At 33.9% G+C, this 18,015-nt stretch overlaps 2 protein-coding genes across 12 annotated transcripts in view; one reads left to right on the top strand and one right to left on the bottom strand.

Annotated features, from left to right (window-relative positions):
- LOC150107043 (uncharacterized) overlaps window positions 1-6,308 on the top strand; it is a 312,429-nt gene extending 306,121 nt beyond the window's left edge. For all 3 annotated transcript variants that reach the window (XM_090393400.1, XM_090393401.1, XM_090393399.1), the window contains exon 13: window positions 6,205-6,308. In XM_090393400.1, coding sequence (XP_090249526.1) covers window positions 6,205-6,209 — 5 coding nt within the window. In that variant the 3' untranslated portion in view covers window positions 6,210-6,308. The remainder of the gene's footprint in view (window positions 1-6,204) is intronic.
- A 1-nt stretch (window position 6,309) lies between these two features.
- The window catches only part of Doa (CDC like kinase darkener of apricot), a 390,113-nt gene continuing 378,407 nt past the window's right edge, over window positions 6,310-18,015 (bottom strand). For all 9 annotated transcript variants that reach the window (XM_090393402.1, XM_090393403.1, XM_090393404.1 and 6 more), the window contains one exon: window positions 6,310-6,715. In XM_090393402.1, coding sequence (XP_090249528.1) covers window positions 6,503-6,715 — 213 coding nt within the window. In that variant the 3' untranslated portion in view covers window positions 6,310-6,502. The remainder of the gene's footprint in view (window positions 6,716-18,015) is intronic.

Below are 18,015 nucleotides of genomic sequence, written 5' to 3'. Positions count from 1 at the left end.
TATTTTCTATATTCTTGCTGAAGACCTCCCATGACTTTTCTTTATTTTGTTGATTGTTAATTTATTTTCTTGGTATTGATGACAATACAAAATGATAAAAATAATTAATATTTATTAACTTATTTACTGATATTACATCTAGCATCTTCAGAGCACAAAAACAGTTTGTCTCAGTACACGAAACAACAACCAAATTATTTTATTATGATGATATTATTTTCTTATCGTTCTGTGTTGTCATCAATACCATGAAAATAAATGAACAAATAATGAAAGCATTCCTACAAAATGAAATTGTCATGGATTTGATCAAATCACTGATGACATTGAGGCCCTCTTGCAGAAGTATTAAACCAGTATGCATCTATCTGCAGAAGCTTACCTAAAGCTGAAAGACATTTTAAGATACTAAAATCATTTGTAAGGACAGGATGGGAAATGGACCTGCCCATGGAGGAGTCGCCATCCTTGGGGACAACCATAGAAGCAGTTACTGTCCAACTCTCAGTCAGAATCAACTCTCTTAACAGTGTGCTGTCTACATTCCTCCTGTCGCTGATGTCTTTCAAGATGACCTTAATTAAGTTTTATTTGCAGTGTGCATCATCAGAAAAGTAGCAGGTTTAGAATTGGGAATTTTGGTTGCAGAAAATTAAATATTTCAAATCATTTCAAGCTGCAGAAATGGTTAGTTATACTAACAATTCAAGCATTAATTCAGTTACCATTACCCTTTTTAATAGATTATTTAAATGGACACAACACTCTGTAAGGTAGTGCTTGAAAAACATCAGCAGATGAGTTGTTGAGTAGTGGCATGTCCAAGGATTCTGTTCTTAGGTCTCTGTTGTTTAACTTTTCTATAAATGATATATCATGTGAATTGACTAGGGATCTTCAGTTGGGGCCAATTATAAGTAGTATGCTGATGTTAATTCCCTTCAGGAAAAGTTTTTGAATAAAGCTCTACCAAATTAAGCCTGAAAATAAATCATGGCATTTTAGCCCACACAAAGTTCTACTTGCTTGGCTCCACATAGGTTATAGTCATCTGACTCACTTCCTTCTTCTGAGAACTTGCCTTTGTCATATATTTTGATTGACTGTCGAATGCAGTTATTATTCTTTTATTTATAATTTTTTTTTGTAGGGTCAGGTTCCAAAATCGTTTAATTTTTTAATTTTTTTTTTTAAATTATATAAATGACATATCCAACAAAAACAATATTTTTATTTAATTCAGGTAATTCCTGTAAGTTAAGAAAACAAACTGTGACAAATACGTAGTATAAAATTCTAAAAATTACAAATTGCGCATAAATGTTTTAGACACAACAAAATAAAGCGCATATTTTAATCGTCATCAGTCTTCAGAAATAATATTTCGTAAATGTTCTTTAAGTGGCCAGAGGTCGTCACCACTTGAAATCTCTTGGACATCATTTGTATAATTCTCATTGCATACTTCAGCTAGTTTAGTCATCAAGAATTCAGTAATAAGACTTTGCTTTCCACTATGTTGCAATTTTTTTATTAAGTTCATAATATGGCGCTAAACAAATCCAGTTGTCTCGTGAACTTTCCTGAGCACTCCATTGGGGGATCATTATCCATAAAATGACTTCCTAACTTTCTTGCCAAGTCCAATCCTTCTGCTAATTTCTTTAAACTGAATTCTTTAACAGATTCAGCGCAATCAAAATCTTCGGCAGAACTTTCTGCACCATTTGGCTCGACACCATCTATTAATTGTATCAGTTCTTCCTCTTTTAAATCTGTTTCTCCATCAATTAATTCACTAATTTCGTTTTTAACAATATCGCAAAAGCCCTCTCCACCAAAAATGTGTGCAACATTTATTATACGACGTAGCTCGGCATCCACTGGAGGTACGAAATTTTGTTCCTTTACGGCTTCAGGCCATATTTTTTTCCAGCAAGCATTCAGCATAGAGGGTTGTAATTCCTTGGACAGAAAAATCATTTTTACACAATTCAATATTGAAAACTCTTTCCACGCTTGAGGCAGTATCATGTTTAGATTAGATTCCATTTTTTCCAAAATTAATTGAAATGTTTGCCAAATATAATGACTTAAGTGTTGATATGATTCCTTGGTCGAGTGGTTGAATAAGTGAAGTAGTATTAGGTGGCCAAAAAAAATAACTTTTTTGGCTGCCTAATTATTTGGATGGCTTCAATTTGTTGGGTGGCCTGGTCTGGTGCTTTTTCTAAAATTAGTAGAATTTTGAAGTCCATATTCTTTTTCTTTGTGTAACTTTGTACATCGGGTACAAAACACTTGAATAACTAATTTTCAAACATGCTAGCTGTAACCCATGCCTTTTTGTTGGCCTGCCAATAAACAGGTAGGATGGACTTGTCAAGCCCTTTCATTGCACGAGGATTTGCAGATCGGTTAATAAACATTGGTTTTTGTCATGTAATCACCTGATGCATTACTACAAAACAGTAGAGTAATTCTATCTTTAGAAACTTTGAATCCAGGAGCTGATCTTTCATTTTTCGAAATATAGGTGCATTTTGGCTTTTTTTTTCCAATATAACCCAGATTCATCCACATTGAACACCTGGGCTGCACTGTAACCACCCTCTTTAATGATTTTTAAAAGTTCTGCTGGGTGTTTCCATGCAGCTTCAACATCTGCTGATGCTCCCTGGATTTTAAGATTATACAAAGAAAACCGCTTTTTAAAGTTTTCGAGCCAACCCTTACTGGCAGAAAATCCATGCTGAGAGATTTCTTCTAAAGAATCTTGATCAAGTTCTTTTAAATGTTTATGAAATTTGAGAGCTTTTTGCTTAATAAGGTGTCCATCCAAAGGGATTTTCTTTTGAGTGCAATCATCTTCTATCCAAATCATTAGAGATTTCTCCATTTTTTCTATTGGAATATCATGAACATGAGCAAAGTGCTTTGCACTTACCGTTGACCCAGCAATAACACTTTCTCGGATTTTATGTTCATTTTGTTTGATTCATTTAAATTCAGATTCCTTGCAACAACTCCTGGTTTTTCTCCAATTTTCAAATATTAATTTTCAAATATCTCGAAGAAAAAATAATAATTTTTTCTTCAAGAGAAATGAATTTCCTCTTCAATGTTGGTTTTTTCCCTTTCGTTGCAGTTTTAGTGGCCATTACAATAAAAATAAACTTTTACATTAAAAAAAAAAAAAAACAGCATTATATATGTATGTAACTCACCAGAAAATAAACTGCTCTGCTTGAAAATAACACATTTATGATTTTGAATGTGCTTTCCTGGCAGAAAACGAAGACAATTTTCAACAATAAACACTTTATACAGTAAACCCTAGATGGCGAACCTATGGCACGTCAGCGATTTACAGGTGATATCCATTTATATGCTTATAAATTATTCAAGTTTTTTTTTTAATTGTTACAATATGTACAAGCTGAATTTTGTTTTACGCAAGACAGCAGCTATAAAGATGTTTTGGTGCGGTATTAACAAAAGATCATGTAACCAAAAGACAAAAGCAACCGATAAGTGTTGAGTCGAAATGCTAATTCTCTTCAATCAAATTCCATTACATCTGAAACTGTCATAACAACATTCTCTATTAGTTTTAACACATTCATAACAGGTTGTCATTTATCGTTCTGATGGAACTTCTCATTACTGACTGGCTCAATTCACACAAACGTTTCGACCCTTGGTTGAATTTTATGGCTTCCTGTTTGCATATTATGTGGCAGGCGAACTTAACCATTCATTATATGGCATGTTTCAATTCGTGGTAGTCTTTTATTTTAAGTTAGCCTTTGTGATCTGTCATAATGACATTGAGAATTTCAAATGCAATAAAAAAAACACTTATTTCATAATTGAAAAATCGACAATAGTTTTTTAATTAGATACTGTGTTTCGGTGCAACATATGGTTTTGCTTATGTCCATACAGTGTAGTTTCTGTGAGAGGGAGATGTGATTTATTAATTCATGCCATTTTTATTCTGTCTCTAATTGCACTATTTGTTGAGAATGACACAGACTGCAAAATCCCTCTGTACAGTACCTTATTCAGTGATATAATAAAACTAAATTCAATGCTTGTGCGATACGGGCAGACACAAATTTAACGAAGATAAAATTTGATTTTTAAGTCCCGTGGTGAAAAATAAAAATAAAGGGTCACTAGAAATTGTAGACCGTGTTATATCGAAACCACATTGAACAAGGGATATCACAATTTGTAGATCGCGTTATATGAGGGTTACCTGTAGCTGAAAATTTTACATTGATCATGGAAGACAAATCCTGGGAAATAGAACAAAAGAAAATCATGATTGCAGGAAATAAAAATTATTGGAAATTGAAAATCTAGAATTAAGGTTTAAACTTTGAAATACTTAATTTATATATTGCTTACCTGAAATCTAAATATGTGCAGACTGTGCCATTAAAATAAAAAATTTAGAATTTTTTTTGAACCTTTCAAACACAAAATGAGCTGTTATGCAAACAAATATCATTACTTGAACTTTGGATTAAAGAAATACTTTATATTGTGCAATATTTCTTTAATATATAATTCTGAGAAAATTTATGCTAGGTTATATTACTGATGTGATGGTGTCAGTTATTTTGGATTATTTCAACTGAGTAGATAATACACATGCTTTAGTATCACTCACTTTGGAAATTGAGAAATATGGCACCATATCCTTTCTCGATGTGCGTCATCAAAATTTTGTAATCAGTTCACGAGCTAAAGAAAATGCAACCAGTGAAACATACCAGGTTCCACCACCCTCGAGTTGTGAATGTAGAATTATTTTTCACTTTGAGGGCTATTTAAGTGAAGTGGTTGCAGCAAAGCACAAGGGTAACAACATAAGATACAGAGGTGTATTTTCCCTCTTACAGAAAGGTACAGCATACAGCTTCTTGACCTCCATAAGTCATGGCTGTATTGCAAGACTCCTCACTCTTAGATCAAATGACCTGCATGCAGTATAAGAGAATATATGTGGTTGCATTCACATCCATAATTTCCATCCATCAGTGTGTCTAACAGGCGCTTGGATAGCCCACAACTTTCCAAGTGTCCTTAGATTTCCTAACTGTAATATGAGGATAAGGCAGTTAGTTACCCATATGCCCCTAAGTATTCTTGTCTGTAAATTACATGTGTTCTACTTGGCTGGTTTGCTTGTTCTGGAGGACAAAAAACCCTCTACCGTCATATGAGACCAGCTAACTCGCCTATCATCAAAAGAGACTAGATAAAGGTTCCTCATGTCGTAGACAGGAATTGAACCCAGGGCTTCGTCTATACCAACCTGAGCCTCACCTTCATAATTTGGTCAGGCTAAATTGTGCTTGTCTTTTGCAAGAGTGTGGTCATGGAACTTATTTTCTTCTGTAATAGTAGTGTTGAAAGAGAAGCTATGTGTTTTATCTTGTGATCTTCCCTATCAGTTCCCTTAGTACGTGACAAAAGCAGAATTCAAGCATATGAATAGTTCATGACCACTCAATTCTGTCTCATTGTACAAGGAAACTTTTAGTTGGATGGGCTTAGTAACACAATCTGAAAGCTCCTGTTTCAGCTTTTTGGTGATTCAGTACTTAGGAAAATTAAACAAGGTTACAACATCTTTTAACCACCCAAACAGATAAAATATTAAAAATATAAATTTCATATGCAGATTCTTGAGAACTCAACATTATGGGCATAAAGCTAACTACCTTATCCTGTAAACGATTTGAGGTCCGATGATTAATAAACCCTCGACACTGCAAGGGAATGACTTCATGGACACTTCGCATCTATGTAATTATCAGCGTGTAAACATGTCAAGGCATGTAAACATGTAAACATGGCAATTTCCAAAACAAGTATTTTGAGTTGCAACAAATGGTGCTTTTTTTTTTTTTATATATTTTTGGTTCCATGTAGAAGAGGAAGAAATTATAGTACATCAGTGAGGTTTGGAAGTACTTCATGAAAACTGTTCTAGAAAAGCAGGTTTGGAGTGTTTTCAAGCAGACCAAAGGAATTCATCTAATTTTCAGATAGCTAGAAGACTTAGGTTCTTAATTTCAGATTACTCTTCCCTATTCAAAAAAAAAGTAAATGTAACTAACATTTCCCTCCATTCCTTTAAATAAATATGTATGTATTGATATTTCTATTTTATTTATCTATTTGCAGGATGAAAGAATGATCTACTTCCAAGAAAGGGTTGGCACGTTAAGTGATGTGTGGAGTTGAACTGTATATTGTATTTGCTAGTTTTAAAATAAATGTAGAGAACCATTTATTAAAGTTATTGTATTTTTTTAAAGTCATATTACATTCCTTTATACAGAAGACTGCAAAATGTTTATAAAAGCAAACACGGAATTCACACTTTGTACATGTGTTGCAGTCACGGAAACTGACCAGACTTTGCCACTTTCTAACGAAAAGCACTTGAGGTATTCACAATTTAATAATTCTTTTAAATGTTTCATCTGCTAAGGCTGTGAGACCGTCCTCTGTTGTCAGCACTAGACTTCTTTTCATCATGAGTATGAAGTTTTAATTCTGGAGGTAGTTTGGCAAAAAATGGATGGTTAAGTGTTTCACTCAGTGTAATGCGTTGAGAAGGCTCATACTCCAGCATCCTGGACACCAGTTCAAAAAGCTGTCGATGTTCCTCATCTTCTGACAGCATATACCTCTAGAAAATAAAATATGCATGACTGTAGCACCTAGAGATTGAAGTAATTAGATAAGAATAAACATGCTAAAAAACTTATTTAGATATGATATTCAGGTACTTGAAACTGTATTCAACAAGACTAATGCAAAATTCCTAAAGTATTTTAAGAAATACTTTTCTTTAAGATGATTTTTTTTTTTTTTGTAGAGCAGAGGTCATTAACCTTTTCTGACTCATGGGCCACATTCAACTTTTATTTTTAATAATTGGGCCGCAAGCGTTTAATTGAGAGAAAATAGTGAATGAAAAAAATACTTAAATTATCAATTTTTGTTATTATATTATATCAATCTTAAAAGTATGAGATAAAGTACAACATTCTCGTAATGACTTCTGATATTATATTCTTTTATGACTAATTTCAATAAAGAAGTATTTGCTGTTCCATTCATCATTAAACCTTCCTTCATCTGCAATTTTATGTTTTCTTGGACCCATTTTTGAAATTATTTTTAACAAATATATATCCTCTGAAAATAATAGTTGATATTATTGAATTATGTTAAAAGATGAACCAGGGAACGCAACTGCAAAAATCTGCCAAAATCTTGTTTGTCATGGGATGAAGTCACCTTTGTTATTTCCACTCATGATGACTCACGATTGACGCATGGCAATATCATGAAGTATAGGTATAAAATTATTAATTTATTATTCATATAATTCAACATATGGGCTACATGCCATGTAAGTATGGTCAACCTTTTATGGGCTGCCGACTTCTGATGTAGATAATATAAACTGAACAGTAACTCTTTATAATGGGATTTCTAGCTGCTAAGATCAGCAAAACATAAATAACATTTCGATTCATTAACTCCTGCAGAGAAATAATTTATGGGTGCATTTGTTTGACACTTTCTCATTTAAAACCTATTTTTAATGTCAAATTGCAGTCTGAAAATGTAAGAATGCAATATCCCAGAAGTAACTCTTAGCTACATTGCCAAATGGATAATAGCACTAAAGTTAACAATAACTATACTCTTTCAGGTTATCTTGGAAGTAAAGAAATATACTACAGACCGTACTACTTCCGAAGGTAGCGGAACATTAGTTTTTGTTGCATATGTAACTAAGCACATGCATAGAAAATCCCCTAAAAGCTGTCATTGCCCAAATCACACCATTCATGCATAACGTTACATAATTATTGCTAATATGAAATTACACGGCCAAGATGACTCTATACGACAGTGTGCCTTTGGATTTTCTGGAATTCTGATAGGCTATAACAAAGTAGATTCTTCTTCAGTGCATCAATCCAAAGATTGGTTAGTTATAGCAGCACATCATAACATCCTGTCTTGTGACTTCCTTTTTATCTCTTCATAACTCTTGGTGCCAGTTAACATCATTATGTTATTTATATGTGAAATTCTTGGTCTGTCTCATGGCCTCTTTCCTTCTATAGATCCCCATGCCCCAGATGGTGTCCAATTAGCCTTTTTCTTTCTGTCCAACTAATTTTCATCATCTTTCTCCAGCACCAAAGTTCAAATGCCTCCAACTTTTTGATGTCTTGTTTTGTTAGAGTCCAGGCCTCACAACCATATAATGCAATGCTCCATATGTGTTTTCACTAGCCTTTTTTTGAGCTGGCTGCTAAGTCCTCTACTGGTAAAAATGTTTCTTCTGTTGTAGAATGCTTTTTTGGCCAAGATTATTCGTGCTTTAATATCTGATTGGTTTCGTCCATCTTCTGTGATAAGAATTCCAAGATAATACCTGTTGTATTAAGCTATTATTTATTTCCATTGGATTTGCTTCACTTGTAATTAATAGTTTTTATTTTCTTATAATTAATTTTTAGGCTGTACTGTGAAAATTTCTTCCATCTTTGTCAGGGTGGATTTCAGTTAGTCTTCGTTAACTGCTATATCATCCACAAACCGTAGCCAGTTAATATCAATTTCATTTATCACATCTTTAATGTAGAGATTAAACAATATGGGTGAAAGAGAGCACTTACACCTCCACATATTCTTGCTATTGTGGTTTTTGTGTTATTGATGGCTGTTTCTATTAAGGCTTCTTGGTGCTTGTAAATATTAAACATGAGCCTTCTATCTCTCCAATCTATCTTTATTTTTAGGAGGTGAAACATTTGGTTCCAATCAATATTATCGAAGGCTTTCTCCAAGTCGAGAAAGACTATCAGAGTATTTTGATTCTTCTCAAATCTTCTTTCGATAATTGTTCTTAGAGCTAGGATTGCTTCTCTTGTCCCCTGTTGTTTCCTGAATCCAAACTTGTCATTGTCAATATACTCTTCAGCCTTCTTTGTTAGTCTTTTGTATAATTTTTAGTAGTATTTTCGAAGCATGTGATATTAAGCTTATTTTTTGATGATTTTCGCACTTGTTTGCATTATTTACTTTAGGAATGGGTACAATAGAGCATTGTGTAAAATCTTTGGGAATGATCCCCGTTTTCATATATATCCTTTATGATCTTGAAAAGGTATGACTTAATTAAAATGAAAAGCCAAAAGGCTAGTTTTCTGGCAATTTAATAGTTATTAAATGGATAAAAATCCTATTTTATATAAAATAGGATTTTTATCCATTTAATAAGGTATGACTTAGTTATGTTTCCTGAATATTTTATTAATTCTGAGGGGATGCTATTAATGCCTGGTGCTTTGTTGGCCGACAATTCATTTAGTGCCTATTCAATTTGGGCCATTTTCTTCAACATCAAGTCTTGTTTTGTCTTCTATAGTCTTGGCATCTAGATATTCTAAGTACTCCTTCCATATCTATAAGTACGTCGTTCCCCTGGCTTATTCCTTTTATAATGTTAAGCTTCATCGATTTTCCCAGTCTTTGTTAGATCTGATATTTCTTTACACTTTCTATTTATCATATTTTTTATATGTTTATATTTGTCTTTGCTTTCTTCATTTAGGAAGGTTTTGTCATATAGTTTATTATAAACTGGCTTAAGATAAGTGGTTGTTTACATTATGAAGTGAACTTCGCTCGTCACAACGCATATTTCCGAACATGACTTTTTTTACAATAATATATACATAAACACTCTTATCCCCTCATTAATTTAATGAGGAAGCTCATCAACACCTCTCAGGCTGTAGGTGGTATCGTCAGATTGTGCATCTTCACTAACCAAAGACTCAGAGCTGTCCTCTACTGTGAAACACGTTTTCCACCACCTCATCTATCATTCCATCAAGGGCCCAGAATTTTCTTCTTCAATAACATGGGTTATACAACTTTTCCATGTGCACTCAGTATTTTTTTTTGAAATGCTTCCATGACCAGTCTTTCAACATTGAAAGTTGTATTTTTAGCTGCAACCTTAATTTGTGCCCAGATAAGTTCTATGGGGGTCAGTTCACAATGGTATGGTGGAAGACGAATAACCGTTACTGTCAATGTGATATTTTTGAAACTGACTCTTACATTTGCCACCAAGTTCAACAGTTCTGTTTTCACCATTTCAGAAGTAAATCATTCCTTTTTCCTTCAGCCACTTCTGAATGTCCTTTTTGCATGTAGCCTGAGAAGGCACGTTTTACAGTCGGACAGAACAGTAAGGTGCATTGTCAATTACAATAATGCTGTTAAGCTCAATGTTTGACAAAAACGTGTTTGTGAACCAATGTTTGTAGTGCTTTCCATCCATTTCCTTATGATTTCTGTGCTCGTAAAACTTCAAGGGCCCCTGTTACAAATCTGTCTTCGCTGCCAGCGTGCGTTTATGATTATACAGGACCCCTTTCTACTCAGTGCTTTCAGGCCTGAAAGCAGGCCTGTCATTAAGCCCAAGAAAAATAATCGACGAGCACTTTTTACTGTTGTGTCCTGGAGAACTTTAGTGCATGCGTGACCGACATTCACCCAGGTTTCGTCTGTATAATAAATGTTTCATCCCTCGCAACATTTCCTGATAGAACACAAATAATGGTGATGCCATAAACTTATATCTTCCCTTTCAAGTAATGTCGATGACTGTTTTCTTGTGGCGTAAACAAAACCAAGGTCCTTTAACAACAGGTACATTGTTGTTAATGAAATGTGAGGGAGATCTTCATCACTGTTTACAGCAGTCATTACCTTATATATTGTAGGAATTTCGTCCTTTCGGAAGAAATCGTGCACTTTCTGAAGAATTGCTGACAGCATAAAGGCATCATATTTCACTGAGCATATGCGTGGTCCTACAGTGCTAGGTATCTTCTTCCCCAGCATACGCAGTTGTCTCGTCATAGTCAGTTCTTTCTTCATCCAGTATACTGCTTCTTGCTTACACTTGTCAGTGATGCTGTTTGCTTCACGATATTGCCCTCTGTTTCATCAGGATTTCTTGTCCGTAAACCAGTGTAAATGTTTAGTGTGATGCACTTTTCAGAGGTTTGCCTTTACTAATTTAGGACTACCACAAGTGGGAATACAAGAGCCAACACCACCAGTCATCTCTGCCATGTTTAGGGTAAGGTCGGCAGTCGCTAGAGACCATGTGATAATTTTTAGTCTTATTTCCAATCTAAGCATCAGCGTCTCTGATCAACATATCTGTCAAAAATAGTTTTGTTTTATATTCTTGGCATTTCCTTGCAGAAATATGCCATGTTTTAAATTTCCCCCATAAATAAAAATAAATTAAGGTTTTTTTTGCATCTGAAGGATCCAATAAACAGAATTTCAGGCATCATGGTTTGTTTAGGAGAATGATTGAGTGAGAGAAAGAGAGCAGTCATTATTATTTTTTACTTTTGCTATGAGCATGAATCTTTAAATTGCTGAAGGGTGACAGCAGTACTGTCAGTTTTAATTGCAATGCTCTTAATTTCCTGTCAATATTCATCCAATTTAGTCTAAACACAGGACACAGCCATTTTAAAAGCAGACTCCATTGATATCATTCCTTACAGGAGTTTATAAGATGGGTACAGGAGTATGGCTATTGCAAGAAAAGTTTCTTTCAATAAAAAAAAAAACCTACAGATGACAGCTTATGTATGGAGTTGCATTCAAGCCTCATTTAGTGCTTGCTTGATTGTCAAATCATGAACACCTATCCATCTTCTGATAAGTGTTGTCCACCACTCACACCATTGTGCAAAAATAACTTTACAGCATTAATTTTAGAACATATTTTCCTGATATTAAGTGATGCTACTATCCTGAGAAAGTAACAATTAACAATTCTGAGCACTGATAAGTTTTTAAATATTTTTCCATTTGTAAGCTTTCATATATTCTTCTGTATGTACTTGAATGCTGACCAGGAAATTATTATGCAATAAGGATTTCCTGGTCAAACATATTCTCCTATGGAGTAATATTTCACAATGTACACTGCTATTTTCATCTTTGACTAATCTAGACATCAATAATAACATAAAACTCCTGTTTTGTGTAATCTCTATTAGGGATGCAGAAATTCCTGTTAAATGTGTCATAAACACAATCAATCAGCAAATGACTCAACTTAACTTGCACGACCATTCAAATAGAATGGTTTCTAAGGCTAACGATGAAACTTATTCCACACTATAATTTCTCAGAAAATCTCTTTTGCAACTAGCACAGCCATCAAGAGTTCTTTTTCCAGAAGCAAGAAATATTTAAGAAGAAATCAGCTATATTTTACTCCCAAAAACTGCTGAATAATTCCTTTTCCTACATTATAATTTATTTCAAATTCATAATTATTCTATATATTTCACAATTTAAAATGTTCTGTTATCTGAAGTAATGAGTGCAATATATATATATATTTTTTTATTTTATATCATATTGTTTTATTTTTAAATGCAACGTTCTCTATGGAACTAAATTATATAATTATATCAAAATGATATCCTTAATGTATTGTGTAATTATTTGAAAAACTGCTAAATGAAACGAGCAGTTACAGCACAAGCACAGTGGTAAAAAAAACACTCAAGCATGCAATCAGGAATACATATCCATACTTAATGTGGAAAGGCAGCAGGAGTAGATGTTATTTGACCAGAAGGCCTGGACAGAGGGACGAATTCTAGATGATTGGAGTAGAGCTCTAATAGTACCCATATATAAAAAGGGAAATAAAACTGAATGTGAGAATTAAGAGGTATTTCCCTACTGAGTGTTCCTGGTAAGATTAAGTATACTTAATCAAGCATGCTTAACAAACGGTTGAGAAGGACTGTGGAAGGGGAGCTTGATGAAGAACAAGATGAATTTCACTTTACAACACATAGCTGAGAAATCGTGGGAATATAATAAAGATCTGTAGACCTACAAAAGGCATGTGACAAGGTACCAAGAGAAAAGGATTTAAAAATGCTACAGTCATGTAGTGTCAATGGAACATTATATCCAGCAATAGTTAATCTTTATTTGAATTCTAAGTCAGCAGTTAGAATTGAAAGAAGTACAGGAAGATAGTTTGATGTTAAATCTGGTGTCAGACAAGGATGTACATTATCCCCTCTACTATTCATTATCTATATGGATCACATTATGAAAGAAACCAATAGTAAACCAGATATCGAAATTGGAGATGATAATTTCAGCTCTCTATTTTATGCAGATGTTATACTTTTAAATAAATCCAGTACAAGTCTGCAAGATTCCCTTACTAAATTGATTAACTGTTATAATAAATTTGGTTTATTACGACAATAAATAAATAAAATGAAAAAAGGCAGAAACATTGAAAACATCGACTCCATCCTGAATGGAGAGCCTATAGAACTTTCAGGTATTTAGGCACAATTTTTAGTGAAGATGGTCAATTAAATATAGAAATAGACAACAGAATCAACAAAACTGATATTTTAGGAAGTCAATTGAATAAATTTATAATATGGAATAAGAGAGAAATTAGTCAAAACACTAAATTTGCTGTATACAAGACAGTGTTCAAGCTCATTTTAACTTATGGATCTGAGAGCTCGGTTAGAAATCAAAACACTTGACCAAAGACTGCAGATATGAGTCCTGAGAAAGATTAGGGCGTGAACCAATGGCAATATCATATTAAAAACGAGGATATTAGAAAATAACTTTGTTAGCATCCAGGAATGTGTTAGTAGAGCTAATCTCAGGTGGTATGGTGACTTAAACAGAATGGAGAGCAAAAATTAGCAAAACCAGTTTTCTCTGCCATGTTGGCAGGAAAAAGACAGAGAGGAAGATCAAGAGATATGGGTCTATTGATAAATGAAAAGTGCCTTAGAAGACACAAATATAACATCTGATAATGTTGGAGTCTTGGCAGATAAAAGATTAATAGGAAGTTAGTAATGATGCAAGTTTTTCATGTAGTAGTATCATAATATCCTGTACATGCCAGGATGATGATGATATGTCAAAATTGAAGGATATTCTGGATCAGTATATACTTATAACCAAATGTAGAGAGAAACTGAAGTTTCGTAAATTTCCCATAGAGCTTATGAGAACATGACTGGAATCGGAGTTGTCTTGGCTTGCACTATTAAACAACTCACCCAGCAATGCACGTTTCAACTGTTGGATCTCACTGCTGGATCAGTTTAAAGTGTGGCCAAGTTAAATAAACTTTGAGCTATAAATCGATGAGAAATTTACAGATAATGATATGGCATGATCTGTTGAAGCACATTGGCCTTTTTTCTGTTAGCAGAAAAGAAGATACACCTGTGACAGATGATTTATTGAACAGGATTGCTTTTGGGCATCTGTAGCTTCTCATCATAGCCTGTTGCTTCCTGGATCAGTGCATTAAGGGCAGATGGTAGCATCCAAGAAGAATTTAGTAACTAAAGAGCATAAGTAGGTTGTGATGTTTGGGATATTAGTTTCCAGTGGAGCTATTCATTTCTTATATACCATGGATCATGTGTAAGCATTTGTTTTGGATGGTCTGAAGTCTTTGAATGCTACTATGAGCTGTGTGGCTCGAGGTCAGTGACACATATTATCCATCTTAGAACTGATCTCAGTCATATAGCTGTAATCAATAATATATGTAACCTATGCCAGACAGTTAAATGGATCATAATGATCTCTTGGTGGCCTAATAAAACATTATGCAGCCATTGATTAAAAATATATAGAGAGAGAAAGTTATATAAGTTTTTCCTTACTTCCAAAATTATGAGAAGGTTATGAACTCTGGGAATTTTTTTAAAACTTAGGTTTCTTTCTACATTTGTCCATAATATCTCACTTATGTCAAATGAAGACAAATTTTACAATCCCTGAATATAGAATCAATTTGTTACTACATAAGACAGTATAAACAAAAATGGATAGACCATTTAAATATAATGGACAACAGCAGACTACCAAAAATATTATACAGATACAAAATAAGTGGAAAAAGAACAATCAGAAGACTAAGAAAGAGATAGCATGAGACTGGAATAGGCCACCTGGCCTAAAATCCATGTTAAGAAGATCTCACTTATATTTCTAAACTCTATACTTTAATATTGCATGATTTATAAATTTAGAGAAAGCAGTTTTATTTTCTTTTTTATCAAAGATCCTAAAAGTCTTCTATGGAGAAAGGACAGGCTAGAAATATATTTAAAAAAAAAAAACTTCACTTGAAATAAGATGTTCTATTGTATTATTTTTAGTAGGATTGAAATCCACTATTGTGCACAGCATATCTTATCACCACTTGGCACAAAAAAACAGACATTATCCATTACTTACATGAGAGGGTTACAGAATTTCTACTTCAACCTCCAAAACAATCAGATGAACAAGAAAATCAAGACGCACTAGTATCTTGATTTTCTTGTTCCATATATATATATATATATAGTCAGTAATAGATAAAATAGAAGATTGCTTTGCCAACAAAATCTCTATTCCTAATTCTTTTAAATAAACTTATATGTTGGGTATACATGGCTTTTAATTTTTTTCAGGAAATGACAACATATACTAGAATCTTAATTAAAAAACTTTACATGGCATATTCCGGTAATTGGACCACATTTTTTAATAAACTATATATAAAACACAATGAATTAATTACTAACACCATGTTCCAACATAAAAATGTGCACAAATTCACATGGAGAGAAGAGGCAAGGAATAAGAAAAGTCTCATTGACTATGTTATTGTTGATAGTGATGTTTTCTGCCTGGTGCAGGACACCAGAGTGTACAGAGGATTTGAAATTGGAAGCGATCACTATTTAGTCTTGAGTAGGATAAAATTGAATTTCATATTGAAAAGAATAACATATAAGAAAGTTTGGAAGCGAATAAAGTTGAGCAGCTGTCAGATGTGAACTGTAGACTAAAATACACAAAGATTATTGAAGAAAAAATGAAACAGTTTGAGAATAGGAACCAAACCTTGGAGATTCAGTATGAAGCCTTGAAGAAAACCCTGATTGATTCAGCCAGAGAGGTATGTGGTGAGGTTGTCTGCAAGGATAGTAAAATTAGAAATCCATGGTGGGTGGACACAGGAAGTTAAAGAGGCATTGATAGTGATGTTTTCTGCCTGGTGCAGGACACCAGAGTGTACAGAGGATTTGAAATTGGAAACGATCACTATTATGAAGGAAAAGAAGAAAGCATATCAAAAGTTCCTGGCAAATAAGTCAGCTTTTGCTCATAGAAAATACAGAGACAAATGTAAGAAAGCTAAACACTATGTAAAACTGGCTAAACAAAAGTCATGGAGGACTTTGGCAAGAACATAGAAAATAAATATCAAGAAGATGGTAAGATATTCTGGAGGTTGTTGAAGAAGTTTAGAAATGGAGGAAAGAGTGCTGTAATGTAGAGATGATAAAGGTGACATGAAATCAGCAGAAAAAGATATCCTTCAAGTATGGAGTAATTACTTCAAAAAAATTGCTAAATGAAACAAGCAGTGATCGCATACAGTCAGGAATACATATCCATACTTGAAGCAGACAAAGTCATCAAAGACTTGAAATGTGGAAAGGCAGCAGGAGTAGATGATATTTGACCAGTAATGCTGAAGTATGGTGGTATAAAAGTCTTACAGTGGCTTCACTGCATAGTTCAGAAAGACAGAGGGACGAATTTCCGATGATTGGAGTAGAGCTGTAATAGTACCCATATATAAAAAGGGAAATAAAACTGAATGTGAGAATTACAGAGGTATTTCCATACTGAATGTTCCTGGCAAGATCTATGCAAGCATACTTGAGAAACGGTTGAGAAGAATTGTGGAAGAAAAGCTTGTTGAAGAACAAGCTGGATTCAGGCCAAATAGAGGCTGTCAGGATCAGATCTTCACTTTACGACAAAGAGTCGAGAAAGCATGGGAATATAACAAAGATCTGTATTTAAGTTTTGTTGATCTGGAAAAGGCATACGACAAGGTGCCAAGAGAGAAGTTATTCAATACGCTACAGTTATATGGTGTCAATGGGGCATTATATCAAGCAATACTTAGTCTTTATTTGAGTTAAGTCAGCAGTTAGAATTGAAGGAAGTACAGGAAGATGGTTTAATGTTAAATCTGGTGTGAGACAAGGATGTACATTATCTATATGGATCACATTATGAAGGAAAGTGTATTAAACCTGATATCAAAATTGGAGATGCTAATGTCAGCTCTTTGCTTTATGCAGATGATGTCATACTTCTAAATAAATCCGCTACAAGTTTCCCTGACTAAATTGAATAACTGTTGTAATAGATACGGTATGAAGGTCAGCATTAAAAAGACAGACAATGAAAATAGGTAGAATTGTTGAAAATGTCAACTGTGTTGTGAACAGGGAACATGTGGAAAAAGTAAAACATTTCAGCTACTTAGGCACGATTTTTACTTAAGATGGTAAATTAAATATGGAAATAGACAACAGAATCAACAAAGCTGGTATGGTAGGCAGTCAATTGAATAAATTCATATGGAATAAGAGAGAAATTAGTCGGAACACTAAATTACTTGTATATAAGACAGTGTTCAAATCAGTTTTAACCTATGGATCTGAGAGCTGGGTCAGAAATAAAACACTTGACCAAAGACACGAACGCAGATGAGAGTCCTGAGAAAGATTAAAGGCATGAACAGATGGCATCAATGGCAATATCATATTAAAAACAAGGATATTAGGAATGAACTTGACATTGTCAGCATCCAGGAATGCGTTAGCAGGGCTAATCTCAGGTGCTATGGTCACTTAAACAGAATGGGCGAGGAAAGATTAGCAAAACAAGTGTTCTCTGCCAAGTTGGAAGGAAAACGACTCAGAGGAAGACCAAGATATAGGTGGATTGATACAGTACAAAGTGCCTTAGATGAAAGAAATA

Source organism: Typopeltis vanoorti, chromosome 5 (genome assembly GCF_054136105.1).
Source record: "Typopeltis vanoorti isolate ZY-2024b chromosome 5, IOZ_Tvanoo_1.0, whole genome shotgun sequence".
NCBI classification, from domain to species: Eukaryota; Metazoa; Arthropoda; class Arachnida; order Uropygi; family Thelyphonidae; genus Typopeltis; species Typopeltis vanoorti.
The sequence above is the reverse complement of the archived record's forward strand: the minus strand, read 5'-3'. Positions and strand labels throughout refer to the sequence as shown.